The 24,950-nt window shown below is 37.4% G+C and overlaps 1 protein-coding gene across 1 annotated transcript in view; it reads right to left on the bottom strand.

The window, feature by feature from the left end:
• LOC145467415 (oncoprotein-induced transcript 3 protein-like) overlaps positions 1-9,791 on the bottom strand; it is a 52,194-nt gene extending 42,403 nt beyond the window's left edge. The window contains exons 1-2 of the mRNA XM_081450972.1: positions 8,873-9,791; positions 346-393 (exon numbers count right to left, since the gene is read on the bottom strand). Coding sequence (XP_081307098.1) covers positions 346-393; positions 8,873-8,909 — 85 coding nt within the window. The 5' untranslated portion in view covers positions 8,910-9,791. The remainder of the gene's footprint in view (positions 1-345; positions 394-8,872) is intronic.
• Between the last annotated feature and the right edge of the window lie 15,159 nt (positions 9,792-24,950).

The raw sequence follows: 24,950 nt of genomic DNA, 5'->3' as shown, positions 1-24,950 counted from the left end.
ACTGAAAATCTACAAAAAATAAAATAAAATAACGATTCTTATTTTGCCCTGTGGCTCTTTTTTATCAATCTTGCATCGTTGCATCGCTTGCGTAAGATTTTAGAACTTTATCCTTAACAGAGTAGTGCATTTTTCTCGGCGCTATCGCCGCATACTTTTCTAGATATTACAGTTACCTGCATGTGACTTGGTACAATGCATCAATTGCATAATATTTGTTCCTCAATACCGTGTCTTGAATGCTTGTCTCTTCTACGCAATCGCAAGTAGAACTTTATTCTTAGCAGGGTAGTAATATTATTTCTCGGCGCTACTGCCACATAATATTCTAGATATTATAATTACCTGCATGTGATATGATACCGGTGCTTCGCAGTAGCAAGGTGATAGATGCTGTAATATTTTATAAAAGTTAGATTACATCAGTTACAGTAAGAAAGCCTACAACTAAGTGTTATCGTCATTATTTCTGACACCACTGCTAATTATCAGAAATACAACAGTAAAATAGTTATTGGCCGTATACGATTGAAAAAGGTCGATCTTTTTGCTGCTAGACAACAGTCTTTGCAGTCGACGTTGTTTTACGGTGACCAGGTTGCCGGCTCTTCATTTCCCATTTGACAGAAAATTATTTCGCGAGAAATATTCGTTCTCCAAAGAAGAGAAATAGATTTGTCCAATAACATCAATACAGATTCCGTGAAGCCCTGTCTTCACACTGACGTGATCATGATTAAGATTGTCTAGTAGTAACGAATAACCTAGATTAAGAATTACAATATTTTAAACCTAAGCTGACTTAAGTGTCATCGTCTGAGAAAGTGTTGCAAGGGTCAAAAGTTGTGGTCAACCTATTTGGCTGAAACTTTGCACAGAAGTTGGGTGTAATGAGATATTTCAAAAGCCAATTTGGCTCACTTCTCTGACTTTTAGTTTTGGAGTTTCAAGAGGAGTCCCATTTTTTGCCCTTTGAGCACCAAAACCTAGTCTTCCAGGGGACATTTTGAAAGTGCCATAAAGCTCAATTGGTAAATTGTGCTTCCAAATGAATTTGACCATGAACTCTACTATAATAGAGCTTTCATTTCATACATGTAACTTTGTCCTTGAGGTACTGGACAGAGAGGAGCCTGGGGCTAGAGTTTGGCAAAAACTGATGTCAAAATTACGACCCAAAATTGCCATTTTTCAAAAAATCAGTATATCTACCTGCCTTCTTGCATAACTTCCGTACCTATACCATTATTTACTTTAGTGACCCAGCTATCAAAATCAGTTGAGAAAAATTTGGCTTATCAAAGTTTGTTGAATTTTTGCCACACTCCATGCCCCTCTAAGGCTATTAAAAATGGAATTTTGAGCATAATTCATGCCATAAACAAACCAAACTGTTGACATGAAGCCCTTATTCTGTATTTGGTAAAAGGAAATGAATTGTTAAAGCCAAATCAGTTTGACTGTTTAGAATTACCCCGACCCTTACAGTGCAATTGCTCTTAAGGTTACAGTATACCTTCGGGTCGGCAATTTTCTTCAAATTTGGATTTTTGGGTCAAAATAGTGGTCGAAGAATAATCTCTAATTTCTGAAAAAAATTTTGAAAAAGGCTAAATATTGGCGGAGAAATAGCGGTTTTACGTTTTCACCGGACGTAAAAGTTTACCTCTTGATTGACAGCCCTATGGCGCGTATGCAATCAACCGAGACGATTTTCGCGGAAATTACCTATATGGATGTCACGAATTGACTACTCAGTTGATCAGCATTGTTGTTCTGACCACCCAGCATTTTTGGTATTAGGTGTGTCTCTATTAAGTTATAAGCAAACATAGACCACGTTTTAACCATGGACCAGTTCGAACAAAGCGAAAACAGCGAAGAACGAATGAAAACTCATCAATGAGTGAACAGGCGAAAGTTTGCCACGCGGATGAAGCTATAGTTATCGTATAAGGCGGGCAAATATTCGTGGTAAGAGAAAAGAAAGGTTCTGTAAAACTTTCGGAACTTGACAGCAATAACAGGGATCCTGACAGAGACTCTTCTGATGAGTCCGATATCGACGAATCGTCGGACTCATTGAGACCATTTGAAATATTATCCATGCACAGTTGCCCACACACAATTGCTCTCCGCGCTTTCTTTTGTTTGTTTCCTTCGCTCAGCCACTCTAGCGTTCGTATCCTTTTCAGTCTTCCCCATTTTACCAGACCAGCTTCAAGAAAAATCGAGCTACAGAAAAATTATCTCTCTGCCTTCGGCTCCTTGAGCGCATTGCGAAACACAAGAGTTTTTTAGAGATTCGCGCGTAAATTTCACCAGGAGGTTAACGGTACTAAACTTTCCCTGCACTGATTGGCTTAGTTATCTGAGAACCCAGTTGAAGGCGTTTGTGGGCGGAGTTTGTTTGCGAAGCAGAAAAGTTTTCTTAGCGCTGTTTTCTCGAATAAATTTTTTCACTTGAAGCAGACACTTTAAAGAGTTATAACTCAAAGGGAATTTGTTCAATTGCTCTTAAATTTGGACAGTGGCTAGTTTAACATATAAACTACAAAAAGTGTCTGGGAATTGTTAATTTCGAAATACTTTATCTTCGAGAGCGATTTTTGTACGATCACTCCACATTTTTTTAATCCTATTTCGAAAATGTTCTGTAACTTTTTACTGCAATTGAATATGCCAAAACGCAGACACCTTTTTTAAGCGCTTTGGGCCCTGAAACCGAGGGAAAAATTAAATTGGCGAAAAACAAAATTCGCTTTGGCTTGTAGCTTTCGAAAGGTGATTCGGGCGCTCGCATTTAGTGGTCGTGAAAAATTCGACAACTCATTCTCTTTCAAAATTGTTGGTATAGTTTGATAGCCAGCGCTATAAGCTTTAGTTTGATATAGGGGTTTAGGTATCTACAGCTTAAACTGCACGCGCTACATCGCTTGCGCGCGAGACACCCCTGAAGGTATACTGTAACCTTAAAAGGCCCTTGATTGAACGAAAAAAGGATGAATTTTTTCTTTGAAAACCTAGTACAGTCGACTCTGTCATAGAGACCGCTTCTCGTAAGCGACTACCCTGCATGATCACGTATGACTATAAGAAAACCATTGCTCAAATATCACAAAAGTTCAGCTCAATGAAAAATTCAAGCATCGTTTAAAAGGATCGTTATATCTAGGTAAGCCCTTCATCATTTGTGCTGTTTGATGGGTACTAAGTTTTGAAAGAATACATTAACCCTTGTTTTGCTAAATCAGGGTGTTTGTTGTGCTAATCAAAGCCTTTTAAGAGCAATTGTAAGATAAGAATCACAGTATTTCTGAACAATGAAACTGATTTGGCTTTAACAATTCATTTTCACTCACCAGATACAGAATAAGGGCTTCATGTCAGCAATTTGGTTTGTTTATGGCATGAATTATGCTCAAAATTCCATTTTGAGTGGCCTTAGAGGGGCATGGAGTGTTTGTGGCAAAAATTCAACAAACTTTGATAAGCCAAATTTTACTCAACTGATTTTGATAGCTGGGCCACTGAAGTAAATAATGGTATAGGTACGGAAGTTATGCAAGAAGGCAGGTAGATACACTGATTTTTTGAAAAATGGCAATTTTGGGTCGTAATTTTGACATCAATTTTTGCCGAACTCTAGCCCCAGGCTCCTCTCTGTCCAATACCTCAATGACAAAGTTACATGCATGGAATGAAAGCTCTATTATAGTAGAGTTCATGGTCAAATTCATTTGGAAGCACAATTTACCAATTGGGCTTTATGGCACTTTCAAAATGTCCCCTAGAAGGCTAGGTTTTTGGTGCTCAGGGGGCAAAAAATGAGAACCCCCCCCCCCTTTAAACTCCTAAACAGAAAGACAGAGAAGTGAGCCAAATTGGCTTTTGAAATATTTCATTGCACCCAACTTCTGTGCAAAGCTTCAGCCAAATCGGCTGACCTCAACTTTTGGCCCATGGAACACTTTCTCAGACAATGACACTTAACTTGTTACTTCAGAATCAGGCGGTGTGGACACGGTTCACGTGACAGTATTCGACCAATTATATGTCGTCTCAGCCGGAGCAATGGCGGACACATTTTTCTTTCCGAATGGAGAGTAGTTGTCGTTTCTCGACCGATTTCTGCACTCATCATGAGAATCAAACGAACCTTTTCTAGGAGCTGCTAGTGTAATATCTAGACCAGTTATTTGCCAAGCCTCAAGTGCAGGTAAGCTATTTTTGCATCAGAACTAGTCAATGGAAATCATGCTATGTTGAAAACGTTTGTTTACCACAGGCGCTTGACATGGATATTCTTTTGGTCGCTTGCAGGGTAACAGGGATCAGTATTGTGAATTCTTTTTGCGTGAAACTTTAGTTCGAGAGTTGAACTTCAAGAAAAGTCCGGCGGTCCCAGGCGGGCCCCGCCATTTTAACGGTCAAAATCGGACTTGAAGTTGGGGTATTTTCCTTGATTTGTCAGATGTTCGCGGTATCTCGCGGGAGTGATTGTGTGATTTCTACCCTTGTTATTTTGTGGCTCGGGTTGTTCCCTTTACATCTTAATGTTTTCTTGTTATGTTTTTTTTTTTTTTTTTTTGTAGTGCGTATGCCATCCGTTTGTTTGGCCGATGTTCAAGATTTTGGATCCTGCTTTGGATGCTGGTCCATTAAAGATATCATCTCATTTACAGTGAATTTTCACTATCATGATCACTGCCTGTCTTGAATTGTTATCTCTAACAGAAATTTACTACTCTTGGATCGGATGTTATCGTTCAGTCGTCTATGGCTGATTATGTTTGATCTCCCACTTCTTTATGTTTGTTTTCCTTTGAATGTTGGTAGTAGTGGGAGACTATACATCAATAAATAATAAGTGTTTCATGTGTATAGTTACGCATAATTGTCAACCCACCTGGAGCAGAACCAGCCAATGTGTTTGAATCAAATGCTGAATTACCCGCCGGGATTTTAAAAGACTATGGGCTTGGAATTAACTTTGCTATACTTCCCAAGAACTAAATTTATCCACCTCCCCTCAAATGATCTAACAAGGAAAGCTACGGCATGCTGCTGTTTAGGATATCAAATTTAGAATGGAATAGACCAAAACAGAATACATCATGACATAATGCAAGTGACTACTTAGAAAGCTGCATGGCAATCCCAAGTTTTAAGAGCCACTGAAAGTGTCCAATATAGTGCATCTGCTTGTATTTGAAAAGGTTGTTACAATTTAGTTATCTGAGTCAAAACATCTTACTATAGATGATCTAGGATACAGCTACATGCTAGATTATTCTGAATTCAGTTGGTCACAGTCTTACGAGGCAACATGAGGAAGTGCTGTGGAGACTGTTTTTGGCAAAATATTTAACAGCCAATTTAGGAAATGTTAATATCGGTACATGATCACTGTGTTGTTGACCACAGGACTTGCAGTAAATAATAAATTTTAAACTGATAGATATCCCTTTAAGCCCCGGAGAAAAGCCTTATTTTTCTAAAATTATAACAGTAGATCGAAAGACCACAAGTAATATATCAGTTGAAAGGTATTGTTTGGGGTATGTCCTAAATCACTACAACAGACGTACAAGATGTCACAAATGGAATTGAGGAGTCTACAAAGTAAAAAAAATGAAAACGTTCAAAAATATTATTCCTTGTATGTACTGGGTATACCCCTAAACAATAGCTTAATTTGCAGCTCTGGGTGACTGTGCAGATTTTTATCAGATATTCACTTGACCATAAAATTGTAAAGCGTAAAAGTTTCAAAAACTTGAGGGGTAGTTAATCAAGTCTGATTCAGGAGGGGGAGGTATGATTTTATGCTTTCAATGTGAAGATCTCTCAAAGATCCTCTTGGCCTCCAAATTTGAAACGAATTGGCCAAATATTAAGCTTATTATAACATTTTGTGTCATATGGCACTATCGGGACTTAAAGGGATATTTCAAATGACCTGCATAGCAATGTTCTGGGTAAGGAGCTCCCGTCAGTTTACACAAGTTACATTGAACCTTTAACTTCAGCAAAGTTGTGCTATGAGGACTTGCAATGAAGGCACAGGACCATGAGCAATTCAGTAATTGCTAATTGACCGTGCCTATCACTCACATTCTTCCTGTTTACTAATTTATAAGTGAACTTAATATTGGCTGCTGTTTCCAGAACATGGCTTTTGTGCTATTTTGCTGGTTTTTTGTTGTGCTCGTCAGTACTTTGCAAATATTCAGTTAAAATAGCATACTTTGGAATTGAATTATTATTTGCTAGTAAATGTAAGTCAGTTTTTTTTTTTTCACATCTCCCATCTGCAATTTTAGTTGCAACCACTTTAAATAGCACGAGGTATATTATTTGTCCAAAGCATTCATTTCATGTAACTCAACCAAGCCTTCTTTCTATTGAGCCTGATTTCCCTTTTACATGGCCTCACATGTAATGAGAACCCAGGAATGGACACTTGGAGCAGATACAAGTTACATCCAACACCTAAGCACTAGGCGAAGAGAAATCTCAAACTCTCATCAGTTTGAACATTGATATTGCCAGTGGCAATGCCTGAGGCAAAGTCATTTGTAGACCTTTTACTTTAAACACATTCAATGAAGTTGAACAAGACCAAAATCGTGTTATCCCATTGTCTACAAAATAGATCCACACAGTATATATTTAATCTTGGATTTCTAAGTTGAACAAGAATTTGCTGGAAGTGTGACCTGCATGGTACAGGGGACGAATACAATATTATTATTTTTTACCACTTACATTGAAGCAAAACATACCCTACTTCTCCCGTTAAGCTTCTATTTTTTTAATTCCATTTATTGCAAAATTATTTTTGTTATTTTGGAAAAGCCATAGCTCATTCGCAAGTTGTTTATGATTCATTTTGGTTAATAAGGAGATACAGCGGGGCGAAACTCGATTAATCAAGCTTTACACAAGTTTTGAAGGACAAAACATTGCTTTGATTTCGAATTATTCAACCCTTTTCTTCGTAGGTTTTACTTCTCGGCTCTCGTATCGTCGAACGAAAACATAATATCTGTCAACAACCATGTTATTGGCCAGCGATACACTGATACACTTCACACACAAGTCGAGATATCTAAGAAGGAAAGTGCCGAAGGTAGGTTCAATTCCGGCAAGTTAAGATCGAATTCGAAGAGATCAGAAACGGAAATAATTTATCTTTCAACCGTAGAGATTTGACGAACCGCGAAGCTTCGATTCCTAAAATCATCTGTTTAGCACTGAAAATGGTGGCTTTGTAAATCAAGCAGAAGTCATCTACAGCTATTACTTGGCGCGCGGAACATTTCATATGGATGTCATTCCAGATTTCTATCAGCATCGGATGCGAACGAACCTCCTATAAGTCATATTTCCACATCACCATCAGCGCGTGGAGATGTTTGCCGTTCAGCGATCAGATGAAAATGAGCTCCAGGGAAATTTTCTCCCGTCATGCTTTGCGAGTCGTGTCCAACACCGCCTGGTTCAGAATAGTAAACTAATTTCCATCGTGCCAGCTTCCATTTAACTACTTTTTCTTTGGTGTTGTTGACGATAAAATGCCAACACACAACAAATCTGATCTAAAAATCTAAGGCAGCTCGGCATTATTAACTGGTTTAAGGATTTCAATTTTAACCAAGCGTTTTGGAAACAATGGCTTAGTTAAACTTAGTTCTTGATACGATCCATTCTTCACACTAATTTCTCGTAAAAAATTCAAAATATCAAAACCAGTAAGACATAAGATCAATTTATTTTTTTTTAAAAGCAATGTTTAGTTAAAAAAGATGAACGTAATGTCTCGGAACTATTTTCTGGTTATTTCTTAAGCTATAAAAAAGGAAGTTTTGTATGGAGAAAACTTTGTCACCCGCCCGGTAACTGCCAAATAATACTTGACGATCTTTTAGTTTTCTCAAATTCAAACGAAGGTTGAAAAAAGTTTTCCTGCAGACAAAAACTGATAAAAGATTTCATTTTATACAATCTATGTGAAAAAAAAAAAAAAAAAAAAATTGACAAAAAACCAAGCGAACGCGCAATAAAGCTGCATGTTGAAAAATAATGGTATAGCATTTTCCTTTAGTCTCGCTAGAATAAACATAAACCATACATGTATTCACACAGGAACTTTGAAACAACGAGGAAGTGCGATTAAATTTCAATGAAAGATAGACATGTGAGCGCTGAACGATTGAAGTTAAAGATATGATAGCATATTACCCTCGCATACATTACTATGTCGATATTTGCCGATATGATCGAAAGTGAACTTGCGGTCGAGTAAAACATCTCTTATTTTTGGTTCTTTTTGTCACTCAAGTCGACTTGCGCAAATTGCTGTAAATGCAGAAACCCAAAAACTTTATCAAACGATGTCAGTGGGCGAAAAAATACCTATTTTGGCTACAAAGAGAAATCTAACAAAACATTTTAATCCATTGCCCAATTTTAGATATTCAGTATACATTTTGTTGTTTGGTGACAACAAAGTAGAAATCTCGAGAAACAGACAGAAACCCAACTGTCAAAAAATCTGTCAATAGGATGTCAAAAATTAATCAAAAATTCTGACGAGCCAGCAACGTGCAGTGCTGGGTGATCCTCATTAAAAAGTTTACTTCTTGACCAGGTGAAAAAAAAAAAAAAAAAAAAAAAAATAGCTCTATTAGTTGCCGTTTTCATCTGGCTCGCTATTCAGGCTCGCTATTTTTTGAATTCAAAAACCAGGCAATCAATTTAATAAATACTCAGTTTCAAGTAGAAAAAAAAAAAAAATAAATAAATTGGCCGCTTTGAACAGCACTAGAGTGTCCTAAACATTATCGAAAATATGGTATATACTTACACAGCAGAATGATCGCTAAGAGAGGTCCGGTCGACATTGAAAGGTTGTTTGTAATTTTAGCTGAATAAAGTTCCTCTCAGAAGAGCGAACGTTATATATCAACTCGCAGTTAGTCCATAGTTTTCTCCTGTATAATCGTAGTTTGCTCCACTTTTGACATTCGCATATGACTCTGCGCGAAGATACTCGCAATAAGCTGCACTTTTTATATCGAGGTGATCGGCTGTCATGTTATGTCTCCGTTAAGCGTTTTCCAATAAAGGTAGTGCGACGTCAACAAAACTTAAAACTGCGGAGGAAAAGGAAGATTGTCCCTGCATTAGCATCTAATGAAGGCGTGACTTGTCATTCTAGAGAACATATGCTGGAGCTCAAGCGACTCAAATGATATGCTCAGACAAATGAAGTGTTTTAAAACACCATGAATTAATGTTTCAGACTATATCTAGGCATAAACGGGTTTTTGAGGAAAACATTATTCCATAAACTAGTAGTCGTAACGACAAGTCTAAACAACACTGTTAAAGCAGCGAAGAATATGACAGACTAAATAAACAGGATGTGTTAAGGACGGTGCCTACTTTTGTTAATGGGCACACGTTCTCCGCATCAAATAAGGCATGGTAAACGCCACGGACGCGCTGGGGTTGACATTTGACGCAATCAACTACTCTACCAGGTACACGACTCAAATGAAAGCAAAAATTCTCCTACGGTGACCAAATCAAGTTTAATGAACCTGTACGTAAACCAAGAACACCAAAATAGCAGGATATCGCCAACCACTAACTGTTAACGTCTTCCAGCTGCAAAGCTATCCATTATCTGTCGAAAATTATACTGAAACCCAACTATAAAGATGTATCTGCAAATGGCGTAGTGCACGCGCAAAACAAGTGCGAGATACGCAAACGTTTTACTTGCTGTTTAGGTGACAGGAAAAGATGTAACGGGTTCAAAAATAGATTAATAACTTTAAAAAGCGCGTGGTTACCCCTACACTTTATGTTATGAAATGGAAGTGGCATGCCTATTGATCACTTGATTAGTTTCTGGTAGTGTGCAAAGCGTATTTGCACTGTATTTTAGCTGAACCAGACGAAGGCTGTAAGAGACGCTAAAAGCGCTGTTGAAACGATTTTGTCATCAAAAACATTCCAAAAATGGTTTTTATGTTACCATTTACCATGTAGTTTTAAGATCTGTGTAAATGTGGTTGCTTTTCTGTATGTAAAGACGAATTCTAAGGAAATCTGTGAATAAATATCCTTTCCTTCTTTTTTCAGAAAAATGCTGATGCCAGCATTTTTGTCGAGATTCAAGGTTAATTATCTCGAAAAAATGCTTGGCTATCCCAATTTTTCTTTGTGGATTCCAATAACCCTTGCAAAGATATAATTTTCCCGCGTGGTCCTAGCCTGGCGCAAAAACCTTTGTATTTAGTAGGCATCGTCCTTAATTAACACCCAATATTTGTTATCCCGGCTTAGCCACAGTCTATTTTATTCCAGAATTGAAGTCGATGGGATTGTTGTCAGTCGCTTCGAATTCAGGGTTTTTACATATTTGCTTGAAGGGACACCATTAACATTCAAAGCAGGGTTCGAGTTTTTACAGGAATCCTTTCTTGATGAATCCATATAGCCAACTTAGACTGCACATAATGCTCATGCTCACACCTGTCGTATGTTTAAAATGCTCAATCTCGTTCCCAGAGCCCACGTGTCTTTTGGTCATCGCCACCCAAAAACCACGTGGGCTCTGTGAACGAGATTGCCATGTTTTAAGCCAAGGAACGGATGTGGCGTGAAACCGGAACTCCTAAAATCTTGGAGTCTGGATATTGATTATTCCAGAGCTACGTGTCTTGGCGCTGACCAAAAGACACGTGGGCTCTGGGAACGAGATTGTAATATGCTTAACTGTTAATGACAAGAACTGCTTCCTAACTATGCAAAAAGGTGAAGCTTCTTGAGATTAAAGTCGTGTGCATCAGTAGAAATGCCACCTTAAGTGTATGTTATTTAAAAGTCGAGACCGTTGTAAAGAAGAAACCTGTTATATTATCAGAATTGATTAAAATGGGGTTAGAGATAGACCTTTGTTTTGTTTTTGTAAACATATCATATTATGACATATCAATAAAAACCAATAAAATACAAGAAATAACAATAGATAAAATAAAGATAAAGACAATAAAAAACTGCAGTGCACCTCACGTTTACGGCTAAATTGTCAACGTGGTAGAATTTTAGTGAAAACGATAGTCTCTTTGTCCACAGCTTTGTTATTGTAACATTGACATTTCTTGACAGCTGGCACAGTGCGAAACACGCTTTTTTGAAGTTTAAGGACTTAGTAAATATTTAATGTCAGAATTTAACTACTTTTTCCACAGCAAAAAGAAAGCAATAAACTTGATCGGTTATTTTTTTTTAACGCACCGTCACAATTACTGCAGGCAGCTGGTTATAACACAAAGCGAGACTGCATGTAATGGCGTGACCGCTTGGCTCATCCAGCCACGCGCGTAGCCAGCCAAGAGATGTAGGCCTGGCCAACCAGACCGCATCTCTGGAGGTCTAGAGGCTTGTTCCCAAGCAAATTTTTCAGATAAAAGCCCCTAAAAATGCTATCTTTGCTTTATCATTTATTTTATTTTCGAAAACCTGACTGTTTTGAAAGAGAAATGTAATGTTTTCTCTATGTAATACAGGCGAGTGTTTCCACAGCATTTCTCGGTCTCTCAAACTTCCACTCGTGTTCCTATATTTCTTACTCTCGCTCCATGTTTACAGGACAAAGGATAGCGCTGAGAAACTGTAACGTAAATTTAAAATAGCAAAAGCGAGGACGAACTCGCATCTACAGCGAAACAGTCCCGAGAAGGGGAGCAGGGGGAGTACTCCTTATATGGGCTATACAGGTATGTGCGGCCCCAAAGGGTAGGGGTTTTCAGCCGTTTTGTTCATAAATAGGGTGTCGATTTTGACCATTTTGTTCTTAAATAGGGTATGGTTTTAGCTCTCTAGTCTTTAACTGGGTGTGTTTCTTATAAGAAGCTACTTTTTTATCATTATCAATAAGATCGTCAACAAAAGCCCTTCATAACTTATGTTTAGGGCAACTGTGCCAGCCGCAATGGTAGCAATGGTAGCAACAATCGCAGATTTTGGTCGTAAATAGGTTAAGGGTTTTGGGAAGTGGGCGGCACACCCCCAGTCAACTTTTCTGGGGGTAACCCCGCCGGAGAAACAGCTCCCGGGTCCAACTGATCATGAGCGGATAGCATTGCAAAATTTATGCCGTCAGAGTGTGGACTGTTTTCAAGGAACCTGTTGAGATATCATAGGCTCAGGCAGCTTTCTAATATTTTGTTTCATTTAATTCATTGTAGTATTTAAAGGAGGCAATATGTGGCAACTTTACCTGGATTAGACAGGTTAGAAATTTGACGGGGATATAACAGGAAGGCCTCCTTGAAAAAAAAATAAAACACTTTCATACCCGCGTATCGTGGGCTTCTCCTAAGCTACGATTTGGACCGATTGTGAATTTCTTTTCCTCAAATGTAATATTCGTTATTTAATCTAACATTGCTTTAGGGAATTTAGAAAACTTTTAATTTAACTTTTTAACAATCATAGCAGGCTTCGCTTTAACGTTACCTCTAGAGTTCGGACTCCCTCATGCGCCAATTACTTGTGAATGATATTACTCTAAAACGGTGCACGAAAAAGGTTCAACTAACGTGTATACTCTGAGATAAAACTAGCAGTTGCTAATGGCAAGTGAAGTGCTGCGAGGTGATGTATGAAAAACATAAGGATTAAAGCTATATATAATTGTAATAAGAACCTTCCCAGAATCGTTTATAGCTGAAAAATGTTGAACGTCGTCATTTTGAAAAAAAGAACTATACTACACCATAGGAAAAAGTAGAAAACACACTTTACATAAAATATCTCTGATAAGCTTCTCAGATATCAAACTTAGTATGGCTACAACATTAGTGACGTTAAATTCATCCTCGGAGACCCATCCTCGTTTCGACCGATCAAAGGTAATGTAAAATAGTGGCTTGTTTATTGGCGAGTCGATTTCAGCTTTCTTTCATTTCTTGGGTTAATTGAAAGTTTCCCGCACTACGTCCATTTACTTTTGTACACGAGCAACAAACCTTACCGAGGAGAATTCCATCGTATTATGCAGTTGAAGTGAATTGTCAATTGATTGTAGGCTGCGAGGCCAGTTGAGGATATATCGATATTACATATTGACATTGCCTCTCCAAATGCTATCGCCTTGGAATCTCAAACAAGGAAAATTATCGTATTATTTAGTACCGACAGGGTAATGTGTTTGTGTTTAATAAACGTTTATCACTGACATGAAAACAGATTATGGTCTCTTCAGGGGCAGCTAATGAGGCAATTTGTTAACATTCACCTGAGTTAAAAGCAACACATCAACACCACATTGTAAAGCATTACTTTCACTTGCTGCCAGTAAAATTTCTGCTCAGCACTCTCAGGAGAAACATTGAGGGGCTTTAATTTCCAGCAAGGTTTCAAAACTCGCCCAGCCAGGAAAAAGGCAACTCCGTTAATCACCATGGCCAATAAAATGGTATCGTGGTCATGGCAGGGCATCCAAATTAAGGCAATTAAAAAAACAGCTGTTAAATACAGACACCAAAGGGGCAGAGCTGAAGGTCTGTTTTATGGAAAGTGCTTGCATTATTTAGGTAGTGATTGTTTGAGTTATGGTTTCTCTTGGACCAAGACCAAGTGAATTGCCCATTAAGAGAGCATCTGGGGATGACAGGTGCAGTGGGCAAAAATTACACCTTCAGTAAGAAAATGTATTGGGTACTCCACATGGGTGGTGAACTAATGAACTCAATTTAAAGGTGCTCATTACAAAATCCCAACAGCTTAACAACCATTCAATGTCTTCCCAACTCATCTTTCCCAGCGGAAGAAACCTTTGCCGAACACCTCCACTGGAAATTCCTGAATGTTCAGGTTTCCGAGGTCTCATGGCTTGAAATTTGAAACACGTTTATTTCACTTGAACTGATGCTAAATATATAGTGGCTTAGGAGTAAATAAGGGCTAGTACATTGGATTATTAGCTCAGTGATTCAGACCTGGTAGATATGTCTAATCCTTTTGCACAGCGTTTGCCCTGGGAGTCAAACAGTTTTTTTTTTTTTTTTTTATGAAAGCACAGGGACCCATTACAAGAATACAATCAAAAACCACACAAAGGTCTACATGTATAAAAGCTATTTATTGCAATTCACAACGACAGTGAGAATCAAGGCAAATATACTGTAGGTAATGCTACATGTAATTTTTCTTTTTTTCTTGCTTAGTTTGAGAAGACCACAAAAGGAAAACATTGAAAGAAATTCAGATGTGAGAAAACACTGTTAAAGATTGCATTAAAGTTCTGAAAGTTGCAGGCATCAGGAAAAAAAAATTGCAATATAAGTTCAGTTTTGACTCTAAGTTGTTTTCATTGCTGCGTGTAATCTGATGAGAACGTTTGCAAAAGAATATTGAGCAAAATAAGAAGATTTGGAATTTTTGAACAGAGTAAGCCAAAACATCAGCAATTTATAATAAAACAAAAAATCAGAGAGTGATGTAACGCCTGTTTACAAAAATAAATGGACCTAGTGCGTGAAAGTTTCAATTAACCCAAGAAATGAAAGAAAGCTGAATTCGACTCGCCAATAAACAAGCCACTATTTAATAATAATAATAATAATAATAATAATAATAAAATATTTATATAGCGCCAATCCACTATTTGTCCATGGCGCTTTACATTAAATAAAAAAATATTTAAAAAGCTAAAAAAGGGAAGGGGAAAAAAATTAAAAAATCATCTAAAAATTAAAAGAGTTAAAAAGCTTGTTTAAAAAGATATGTTTTAAATGCCGTTTAAAAATGTCAATCGAACTACTGGATCTTAGTTCAAGTGGGATCGAGTTCCATAGTCTCGGTGCCGCCACAGCAAATGCTCTCTCTCCATATGTTTTCAGTCTAGCTTTCGGGGTCGCCAGAAGGTGTTGAGAGGACGATCTTAATTTCCGTTGAGAGGTGTTGTATTTCACGATACCTTTGATCGGTCGAAGCGAAAAATTTCCCGACGAAACGTAGAGTTTCTTTCTGATAACATTCGAAATGATTTCCCTAATTTCTATGGCTCTCTGAAGTAAATTAAAATGAACGTTTCCCTCGCAAATATGATCAAGAGAAGTGTGGCCGATGAAACAATGTTCGTGTAAGAACACAGCAAAGTACCTCAGAAGCTCCTGTTCGCCGATTGGGCAGAACAATACAAAGACTTTTTCTGCCCAATTAGGAGGCAGCATTAGCAGAGCCGTTTGGAAATGGTCTGGTAAGAGTCGGTTCCCAGGGGCTCTTCCAGCCTTACTTGTAAACCTACGACGCTCATTTTTTTGCCCGATTTATTTCCTCCCGCCCCAACTAACTGCCCCTAGGTCTCCAAGGATGCGTTAAGTTTAGATCTATTTAAATATACACCAATAAGGCATAATCACTACCATCAAGACCCTACAGTATCATATTAAATTAAAGTGCTACTATGGCGAAAATCGCATCCTTCAAACCTGAGCTATTTTAGACATAAACAAGTAGTCTGTACAAGAGTAAAAATGCTGCTTACTGTTTTCTAATGCCTCTTTTCGTTCCAGCGATGTTCAAATAATTGTGACAGTTTTAGTATTATAAGGACATTAGAAAAAGAGTCGAAAAAGCAAGCGGGAGGGAACGGTAGTCGACCATAGGATTTTCAAATCAAACTATGTCGCAAACTTCATATTTTAGGAAGATATAAACACTGAAAAAACGCGGACAATGTATACTAAGATAAACTCAATTCTTAAAGTTCTTAAACTAGCTTGTTCGGTAACGCTGAAACTGTACAATTGTCACCCTTCTCACATCTGTGAGTGATATTCTCTTTAAAACTCGGTCGAAGCAACCAAACAGATGACACATTTCGTATAGCCTATAGAGTTTAATCTTTTGCTGGGGTATTTTATATCGATATCGTAAGAATGCCACAACATATAGCTCTGAAAATATTTGAAAGAAACGTCCCAAGTGCTTCTTTTTGCCGAATCTATACTCTAAACTGTTAGGGAAATGCTTAACTATATATTTCTTGTTGATTTCGAGTTAGAAACTGTAAAATTAATTCACAGTCTAGGATTACCTCAGAGAATGTAACTTATGCAGCTTCATCTGGTAGTTGCAGGAGAAAGGAAAAGATATAACAATAATGTGCTGTTGTTGCTTTCATAAGATTTCATGTCAGTCACTGACATGAAATCTTAAGCAAAAACAGCACACAGTAGAAGTTCTACCGATTGTAGCCCTTCTCACATACGAGTCATCTGATGTACCGAGTCATCCGAGGTGATACTGAAGTGGGCGATGATTTCAATCTTGAATTGCGTTATACTGAAGCCTGTGGAATGCGGTATTTTGCAGCGTTCAGCAGCCCCCAATTAGTTCTCCTCAGTTTAAAGGGCTGATCAATGTTAAAAAAATAGAATTTTGCTTTAATTTTAATTGCGGTCAGCCAAACAGAAGTTGCCTTGTTAAGCAAATTAATTTGACCTGGCCAGCTCAATCGTTGTTGCTGCTATATCGTTGATATGCTTTGTAAGCACTGGAAGGATAGAGTAAATAGAGAGTTTAAGCATGACTTTACGGCAGACGGCAAACGGCAAAGATTGATCACCTTTGAATTTGTGTTCGATTCTTTTTAGAAGGTTTTGCTGATCACACCACCAGGAAATAACCTTCCAAACGTTCACTAGTTTCCACCTGGCACATTACAAATGCCCAGAACGACACTTTCACAACGAAATACTAGAAATTGACATATCGATACCAGACACACTGATCTCCGCCATTTTGATTCTCCCAATAACCCTTGCGCCGCTAACTGGTTTCCATGCTTCAAAGAGACGAGGTATCTGTGCCACGAAAATTCGAGTTCTCTTGCTAAGTGTTCGGGAGATTTCAAATCACCCGATAATAAATTATTGTCTTCAAATATTTCGGAGAGTATTAGTTTGGCGTTTTGTTTTCTTTCTTGTCTTTTGTGAACGTCTGTCGGAGTAATCATACTCGCGTGAGAGCGAGTAGGTCGCGGGAGCTCGTGTACTTAGTCACGGGGCCAAACTAAGTCACGTGTTCCAAACATTCGCCTGGCGACCATGTTTACTGAGAGTTGATCACAGAGAATTTCCTGTACCTTTCGATAGTAACAGTAGCGCAGTCCACGTAAAGTGTATAAGATGATGTGAATACCTGGCTTCATCATGTGTACGAAAAGGATAGATAAACATTATGCTGCAAGTTGGTTCGTTCAATTACGAAATTCAAACGTTTACAGTTGGTCGAATGTAGAAGTAAAATACAAACAATGATTTTAGCCGGAGAAATGGCCCACTTTTGTCACTCTTTACACTGGGTAAGTAAAGTATTTAAACTGTAGACTCAATTCGGTTTAAATGACTTTGGATGACCATATTTTTACTGCTCAGTGTAAAAGTGACTAGAAAGAATTGAGCCTTAACCTAGAAATATCTTTCTGTTTTGTTTTGTTTTTTTCTTTTCGTCTTGATGATCTGAAACACCTCTCACTGTTGTTGTTTATTAACCATACACTGTAGGTCTTCGGAAGATTTGATTCAGAAATATCGTACAAAAATTAATAAGCTTAAATGAAGTTATTGCAGTATAGTCATTTGTTATATCCTTCCACATTTAATATATTTCCTGATGATAACACAGTGTCATCTTAATTATTAACTCTTTTACAATGAAATACAAGAAAAAAAATAAAACTTAATAGGAATAAAAAGCCATCTGTGAGAGAGTATACATCAGATTGTCATTCCTATTTAAGTATTATCCACATGTAGAAATTATTCCTTCTAACATGGGGGCTAGAGAGGTGCAGGACTATAATAATATTAGGGTTTTTTATGTATAAGGGAGCCACGGCCTTGAGACATAACAGTAATTGTCGGGTCCTCAGCTTCTTAAAGGACCCTCGTCAACCTCTGCTGTTTTCGATGCCATCAAAATTATTGATATTGCATGGTGAGGCAAAGTCTTGTTGCTTTATTGTAAGTTTTGTTCCTGAAAGTATGTCCCTTTATCTTTAGTAGCTTCACAGTGATTTTCTTTGCTTTGACATGCTCCGAATAAAGCATAAAAGCCAACCTCTTGTATATAAACAAAAGCAAAGGTGTGGCTGACCAGGGCCCTTTAAGGGGGGGTTTAGATGACCCCAATGCATTGGGAACGATTGTTAAATAAATTAAAAGCACAACTATCAAGGTTACATGTACCTCTGCTGCACCCTGACCCCCCCCCCCTCCCCCCCCCCCCCGTTACGTATCCAGTACCCATTTATACATCTGGGTGAGGAGAGGCACTATGAGAGTATGAACACAATGCAATGATGCACAATAGGGGTCCATTGCACCAACCATTGGGTCATTGTGCTTCCTCCTCCATAGGGTTAGAGTGGAGTTTACCCTAGCATGACAGTTACAAGTCTAATAACCTTCTACAGAGGCAATATGAGTGTGCTGAAACCTTGTTAACATTGCGTAACCGATAGCAACTTAAGGCGACTTTAGGCGACTTAAGGTCCCAGAGTAGGCCTGTTTCGGAACTTTTTAGCCCACAGACTGGTGTGTTGAACGACGGGTTATGATTCGGAGGCTACATCACTTACAGTTACAAAACACAACAACAGAAAATGAAAAGGACTGATAGAGTACTCAGTCATGTTATGTGGCATTAAAACAATGTTTTACCAATCAGCTCATGTTTTTGTCTTACAAGCATTCAAGGCTTTTAAAAACTTCCTCCAATATGTTAAACCCATTATGATTAAGTCCATCGCGAGGAACTATTATTTATTTTTCAGCACCCTAACCATACGTATTGCTCGATCAGCATTCTTTGACACAGTAGCTCTGTTTTGCATTTTCACTTTTCCTTGACATGCCCACCTGTGTGATCATTTCACGTACATACGCACGTGAGGGCACACAATTTTTGGCCCTTCATCATACGAGCACTACACCTCTCGTGAGATCCAGTTATCCAGTGCAATATTTACTGTGTTTTGACGAGATCATAGATAGATATTAATACCATGGTCAGAAACACTGATACTAATCTGTGAATTCATCCTTCAACACCAATCTGCCTCACTTGAATTCCTTCAATTTATAACTGAAAACTCCAGGTTTTCATCAATGATGTTGTAAAGGCTCGATCTCACTAGCTACTGATTATTGTAAACGGCTGTTGTTGTTGTTATTGTTGTTGTTGTTTCTTCTTTTTTACTTTTCCTTGCACTTTGGAGATTGACTGCGTGTATTGCCGTAGATCCATGTAAAGATCTCTTTTTTCGATGAAATGATTATCTTCAAAACCATAACCATGGAAGTGTATGGAGATGCAGAAATGGCATGGAACATGGCAATCATTCAGCTGACAAAGTACTACCTTCTCTAACACGTGAACCAATAATCCAGCATCGTATCACTCAAAGTGTGGCTAATGGCTTTGAAAACCTTTACGTGAACAATTTGCGTGACTTAATCCAAGAAGATTCCTTCTTTTCCCAGTCAGTAATAAATAGTGATCATTGTATATTTCCAGAAACGTCTTATGCAATACAGTACTCTGGAAGTATATATTTATATTACAAACTGCATGAAACTTATGCATATGAAATACAATGTAAAGAGAATCTTTAACACCACGACGTCTTTGTTTGGTAACTTGAATATATGTAAGTTTTTTTTTTAAACTTTGCGAAAGTTTGGGAAAAAAAATCGTTGCTAATTTGCTTAAAGGTTATGTTACATGACGCCGATTTTTAACGCCGATATTTTTACTTCATGTTACACGAAACAACTTTTGACGCAACTTTGTTGCGGCAACGGTATATTACACGAGACGATTATTTTTTTTACATTCAAGCAACAATGTTGCAGGTTTTTTAATCACTTTCAAAAAGCTGCAACATGTTGCCGCAACGGAATGTTGCGTCAGAAGTCGCCCTCTGCGCCAAGTTACACGATATCCATTTTAACACAACAATGTCGCGTTAAAAATCGGCGTTGAAATCGGCTTGTGTGACATCAACTTAAGAGCATGTCCATTAGGAAACCAGGCAGGAGGTGCCGATACAACTCAATTAATTACCGATTTCGCTCAAACTTGACACAAATGTTGGGTAGGGTGAGTGAATGATTATGGCAAAAAAAGAAGTTTAAAATATTTTGTTCCCTTCAAGTAAGGGAGACTACTTGACACTAATTTATGCGTATTTAAACAACAAGGAAAGCAATGTGAAAATGAAATCCACTTCTTGGTTCCATCTTAAGTAAGGTGCATATTTCGTAGTGTTGTAAATCGTCTTTAATTGATGGCAAATATCTGCATGGAGAAACAGCACAAACACATCATTTTAACATGAATAGTGAGAACAATCAATAAAGTTCTTAAAAACGCCATAAAATGTTTTGTAACTTCAACATTTTTTTCTGTACTAGCGTACCGTTTACATGTGACTGGACGATTTATGGCCGTTTCGTTAGCATCATTTAAAAAACACAAAAATGAAATCCACTAGCTGGATCTTGTCTTACAATTATCATACTCAAGGGGCAGTAATTCAGTCAAACTTGGCAATCTGATTTCTCTTCTTGGCTCCATCTTAAATAAGGTGCATATTTCAAAGTGTTGTAAATAGTCTTTAATTGATGGCAAATATCTGCAATTAGAAACAGCAAAAACTCATTATTTTAACATGAATAGTGAGAACAATTAGTAAAGTTCTCAAAAACGCCATAAAATATCTTGTAACTTCAACATTTTTTTCTGTGCTGGCGTACTGTTTACATGTGACTTATCGATTTATGGCCATTTCATGAACATCATTTAAAAAACACAAATATTTTCAGAGCTATATTTTTTTGCATTCACAAGATATCGATACAAATACAGGGGCAGAAGATTTAACACACAAGTTTTCTCAATTTACGCTTTCAGGTGTAAAAGGCGGTGTAAAATAGAATGGAAGCAGAAAAAAATATATAACCACAACATAAATGTTACTTAGAGGGGATTTTGCGCTTTCTTTGATTCTTGGATTTTGATGTCCTTTCAGACTCAGTGTCCAGTTTTTTGTCATTTTTTCCGTTTCCGATCCACGTAAAAAGTGATATCCATCACAGTCCCACTTTCATCATCAGAGGTATCAACAGGTTGTCGAGAAAGCTACTAAAATGGCCGTTCAAAATCCACAGACATGCATCTATCACTGCTGCTATAACATTTTCATTATTGCTGTTATTATTATCATTATTTTATTATGCTTTTTTTTTTTTTTTGCTATAACTTAAAGATTGCTCTCAAAACCCACAACATTCCGCCATCTTTTAACGATGCCATGCGAAAACAATTTGTATCACAATGCATGACGTCCCTACCAAATGAAAGGAAAATAACTGCTCACTTTTAAATGGTGGCTCAACGTCGTCAAGGGTGGCGGGGTCTTTTGTGGTGGTTTTTGAAAGAAATCTGTAGGATACAGCAGCAGTGATGGCTGTCTGTCGATTTTGAACGGCCTTTTGAGTAGCGATGTTGACAAGCTGTTAATATCTGTGTTGACGAGAACATGCAGGATGGCTATGGATATTCTCTTTAAAACTCGGTCGAGGCAACCGAACAGATGACACGTTTCGTATAGCGTATAGAGTTTAATCTTCTTATGGAGTATTTATATCGATATCGAGAGAATGCCACAAAATATAGCTGTGAAAATATTTGAAGGAAATGTCTCAAGAGCTACTTTTCGCCGAACCTATACTCGAAAATGATAGGAAAATACGTAGCTATACTTTTCTCGTTGGTTTCGAGTTAGATTAACGCAAAAAAAAAAAAAAAAAGAAAAAAGAAAGAAAAACGGCTTTGGTGTTTTAAATGGGTTTACGTTCATGAAATTGTCATAAATCGTAGTCTTATGTAAACAATGCTATGAAATATGCACGTAACTTAAGATGGAGCCATGGAGAGAAATCCGATTTCCTATAATTAAATAGATCGTTACACTTTGAGTCTGATAATTGAAGAACATGATCCAGGGGATTTCATTTTCACATGGCTAAACCCTAGACCAAAGACAGCTAATTAAATATACATAAACTAAAAATATTTTGACCTTCTTTTTTGCCATAATCATTTACTCACCAAACTTAACATTTGTGCCAAGTTCGAGCGAAATCCGTGATTTGAACTGTATCGCCTCCTGGCTGGTTTTCCCAGGTACACGTTTTTAAAACTCAAGGAATTATAATTATAATAGTTTAATGATTTCAGATCGAATTTTCTATTAATACTTTAATTTATTAAGCAGAAAAGACACTGCTTCTGTAATCAAGTGTATGTATAGCACATATTGCCTTAACTTACACAATATTTAATTCTTTATTAGGCAGCACGACACAGCTCAGACTTATGGTTTTATATAGGTAGCGTTTTGCGAATTTACAGGCCTTTTTGTTCGACTGGAAAAAAGAAGGTTTGTAGCTGGACAAAAACAAGTTATCGATGATATCTTTCGCACATTACAGAAGAGTCAATAAATAAATCTGTAAAATTACCAATGTATATGGTGTAAGGGGCTGGGCGGGGGAAAGCTGTCTTCCACCGAATTGTTCGTTTAAAGATCCTAAAACCTTTCAAGCAGACTCGCAGTTCAGTCTCATCTCCCTAAACCTTCTCAACATTCTTCAGGCCAAAGTTTAGAACTGCATCTAGTGACTCCTATCACTACATCGCAGTCTGCAACTGAGAATCCGTGAGTTTGATTCATAACCTAGCGTTTCACAAAAACTGGCTCAGGTTATTATACACCTCTAGCGGTTTATACCCTCTGTAGAGAGGCGAGCATTTACCTCAGCTGAAAACGCATATTATAGATGTCCAATTCATGGCTACATTGAAAAGGGTGTAAATTTTATTTTAAATACTTTGACCTGACAGACTAAAAATTGACAATTGTGAATTTTGAATTGTTGCATGATATAAGCATTAAGTGCGGTTTCACCAAATCGTGCTAGTAAGGTTGACTAATATTCAGAATTATGGTATTCACGCATATGTGGTCCATTCACGTGCATATCCACCCACGTGCATAGGCACGTGAGGGCACACATTTTTGGGCCGTCATTGCAGAAACACTCCAGCTCTCGTGAGTTCTAAGCATCAAGTGCAATATTTTCAGTGTGTTGACGAGATCATAGATAAATATTAATGCCAGGAACACCGATATTAATCCGTAAATTCATCCCTCATCACCAACCTGCCTTGCTTGAGTTCCTTCAATCTTCAATTGAAATCTCCAGGTTTTGTCACCGGTAATGATGTGAAGGTTCGATCTCACACCTAGCTGATTCTTGCAAAATTGCAGTTTTTGTTTTCTTTTCCTTGATTGTGCATTTTAGATAACGGTTCTGTCGTTAATTGCACATATGTTAAGATCCTCTTATCTCGAGCAATGATTCTCTTGAAAAATACAGCCATGGAAATGCATGAAGAAGCAAAATGCAGTCAGTCACTTGACAAACTACCACGTTTCAACCACGTGAATATCTCGTGCAGTAAATAATCCAGTATCGTATCACTTAATTATGCAAAGTGTACATTGTGTGCCTATGTTTGGCTTTTTCTTGCTTGTTTTTACCATTTTAAAAATGGTTTTGAACATCTTTACTTGTACAATTTACATGACTTAATCCTAAGGAGACTCCCACTTTCCCTAATCATTAATAATAAATGTCCATTGTGCACATCAAAACTCTTGCAAACGTCTTATGTAACACAGTACTCAGGGGGGTATATATTTAATAGGATTTTAAGTGTTCTACTTTAGACTGAACGGACTTAATTGGTCTAAATATACCTATGACAGTCAAGATTTATATTTACAAACTGTATTATACCAATGCATATGAGATACAATATAAATAAAAATCTCCATGACTTTTTTCCTTGGTAACTTGATCATTTGTAAGTACATTTTGACTAGTAAATCTTTTTTTCTAAATTTTGAGAGAGAAACCTCGTTACTTTGTTTTGAAACCAAACCATCAATGATAACGGAAGTAATTTCTAGTGAGATTTTGTTACTCAGAAAAGACACCGGTTTGTCTTATTGTCTTAACTTACACAATATTATTAAATTCTTTAGATCATCACGAACGTAAATAGCGTCCGGGGGTGGGCGTGGGAAAGGCTGTGTCCAACCGAATTGTAACCTTCTAACTTACTAAAACCTGGCCAAGTTTGACTGTTCTGATGACCTTTGCCAAGTGAATCTCATCTTCCTGAACCTTCTCGACATCCTTCACTTCGTTTGAAGTGATTACACACCTTAAGGGACTCACACCCTCTGTAGCGAGGTGAGTATTTACCCCTCCTGAAAAATTATATTATAGAGAGCCATTTTGCGTCTACAGTTAAGAGGGTGTTGAGTGTATTTTGAATATTTTGTCATAACAGACTTAGAGTTAACAGTTGTATATTTTACATTGTTTAGCAATATCGCAGTTTCTACGTAATTGTGCCAGTATAAGGTTTGCCAATATTTCGAATTTGATATTTTCTTTCGGCTTCTTTTACCTTTTTTCATTCAACAAGTAACCCTTTTTGCGGATTATTTCTTCAAAATCACAACGCTAATGGTTTATTTGTTTGTCAGTAAGAATTTTTAGGTGTTTTAAAAATTGTACGGGTTGCAAGTAGTGGAAAAGGAAAAGTTGTTGTTGTCAAAACAAACCAAAATATGTTGAGAAATATTCCCAAATGACAGTCAAAGTGAACTATAAATATCAAAATATTCCTTTCTTGGAATATTGGAATATTTGAAACTATTTTGATTATAATTAGCTTTTCTTGAAGGTATAAAGGGACATGAAATCTGACTTCTT

This window comes from Orbicella franksi, chromosome 14, assembly GCF_964199315.1.
Source record: "Orbicella franksi chromosome 14, jaOrbFran1.1, whole genome shotgun sequence".
Taxonomy (NCBI): Eukaryota; Metazoa; Cnidaria; class Anthozoa; order Scleractinia; family Merulinidae; genus Orbicella; species Orbicella franksi.
This window is presented reverse-complemented; position numbering and strand designations above follow the sequence as displayed.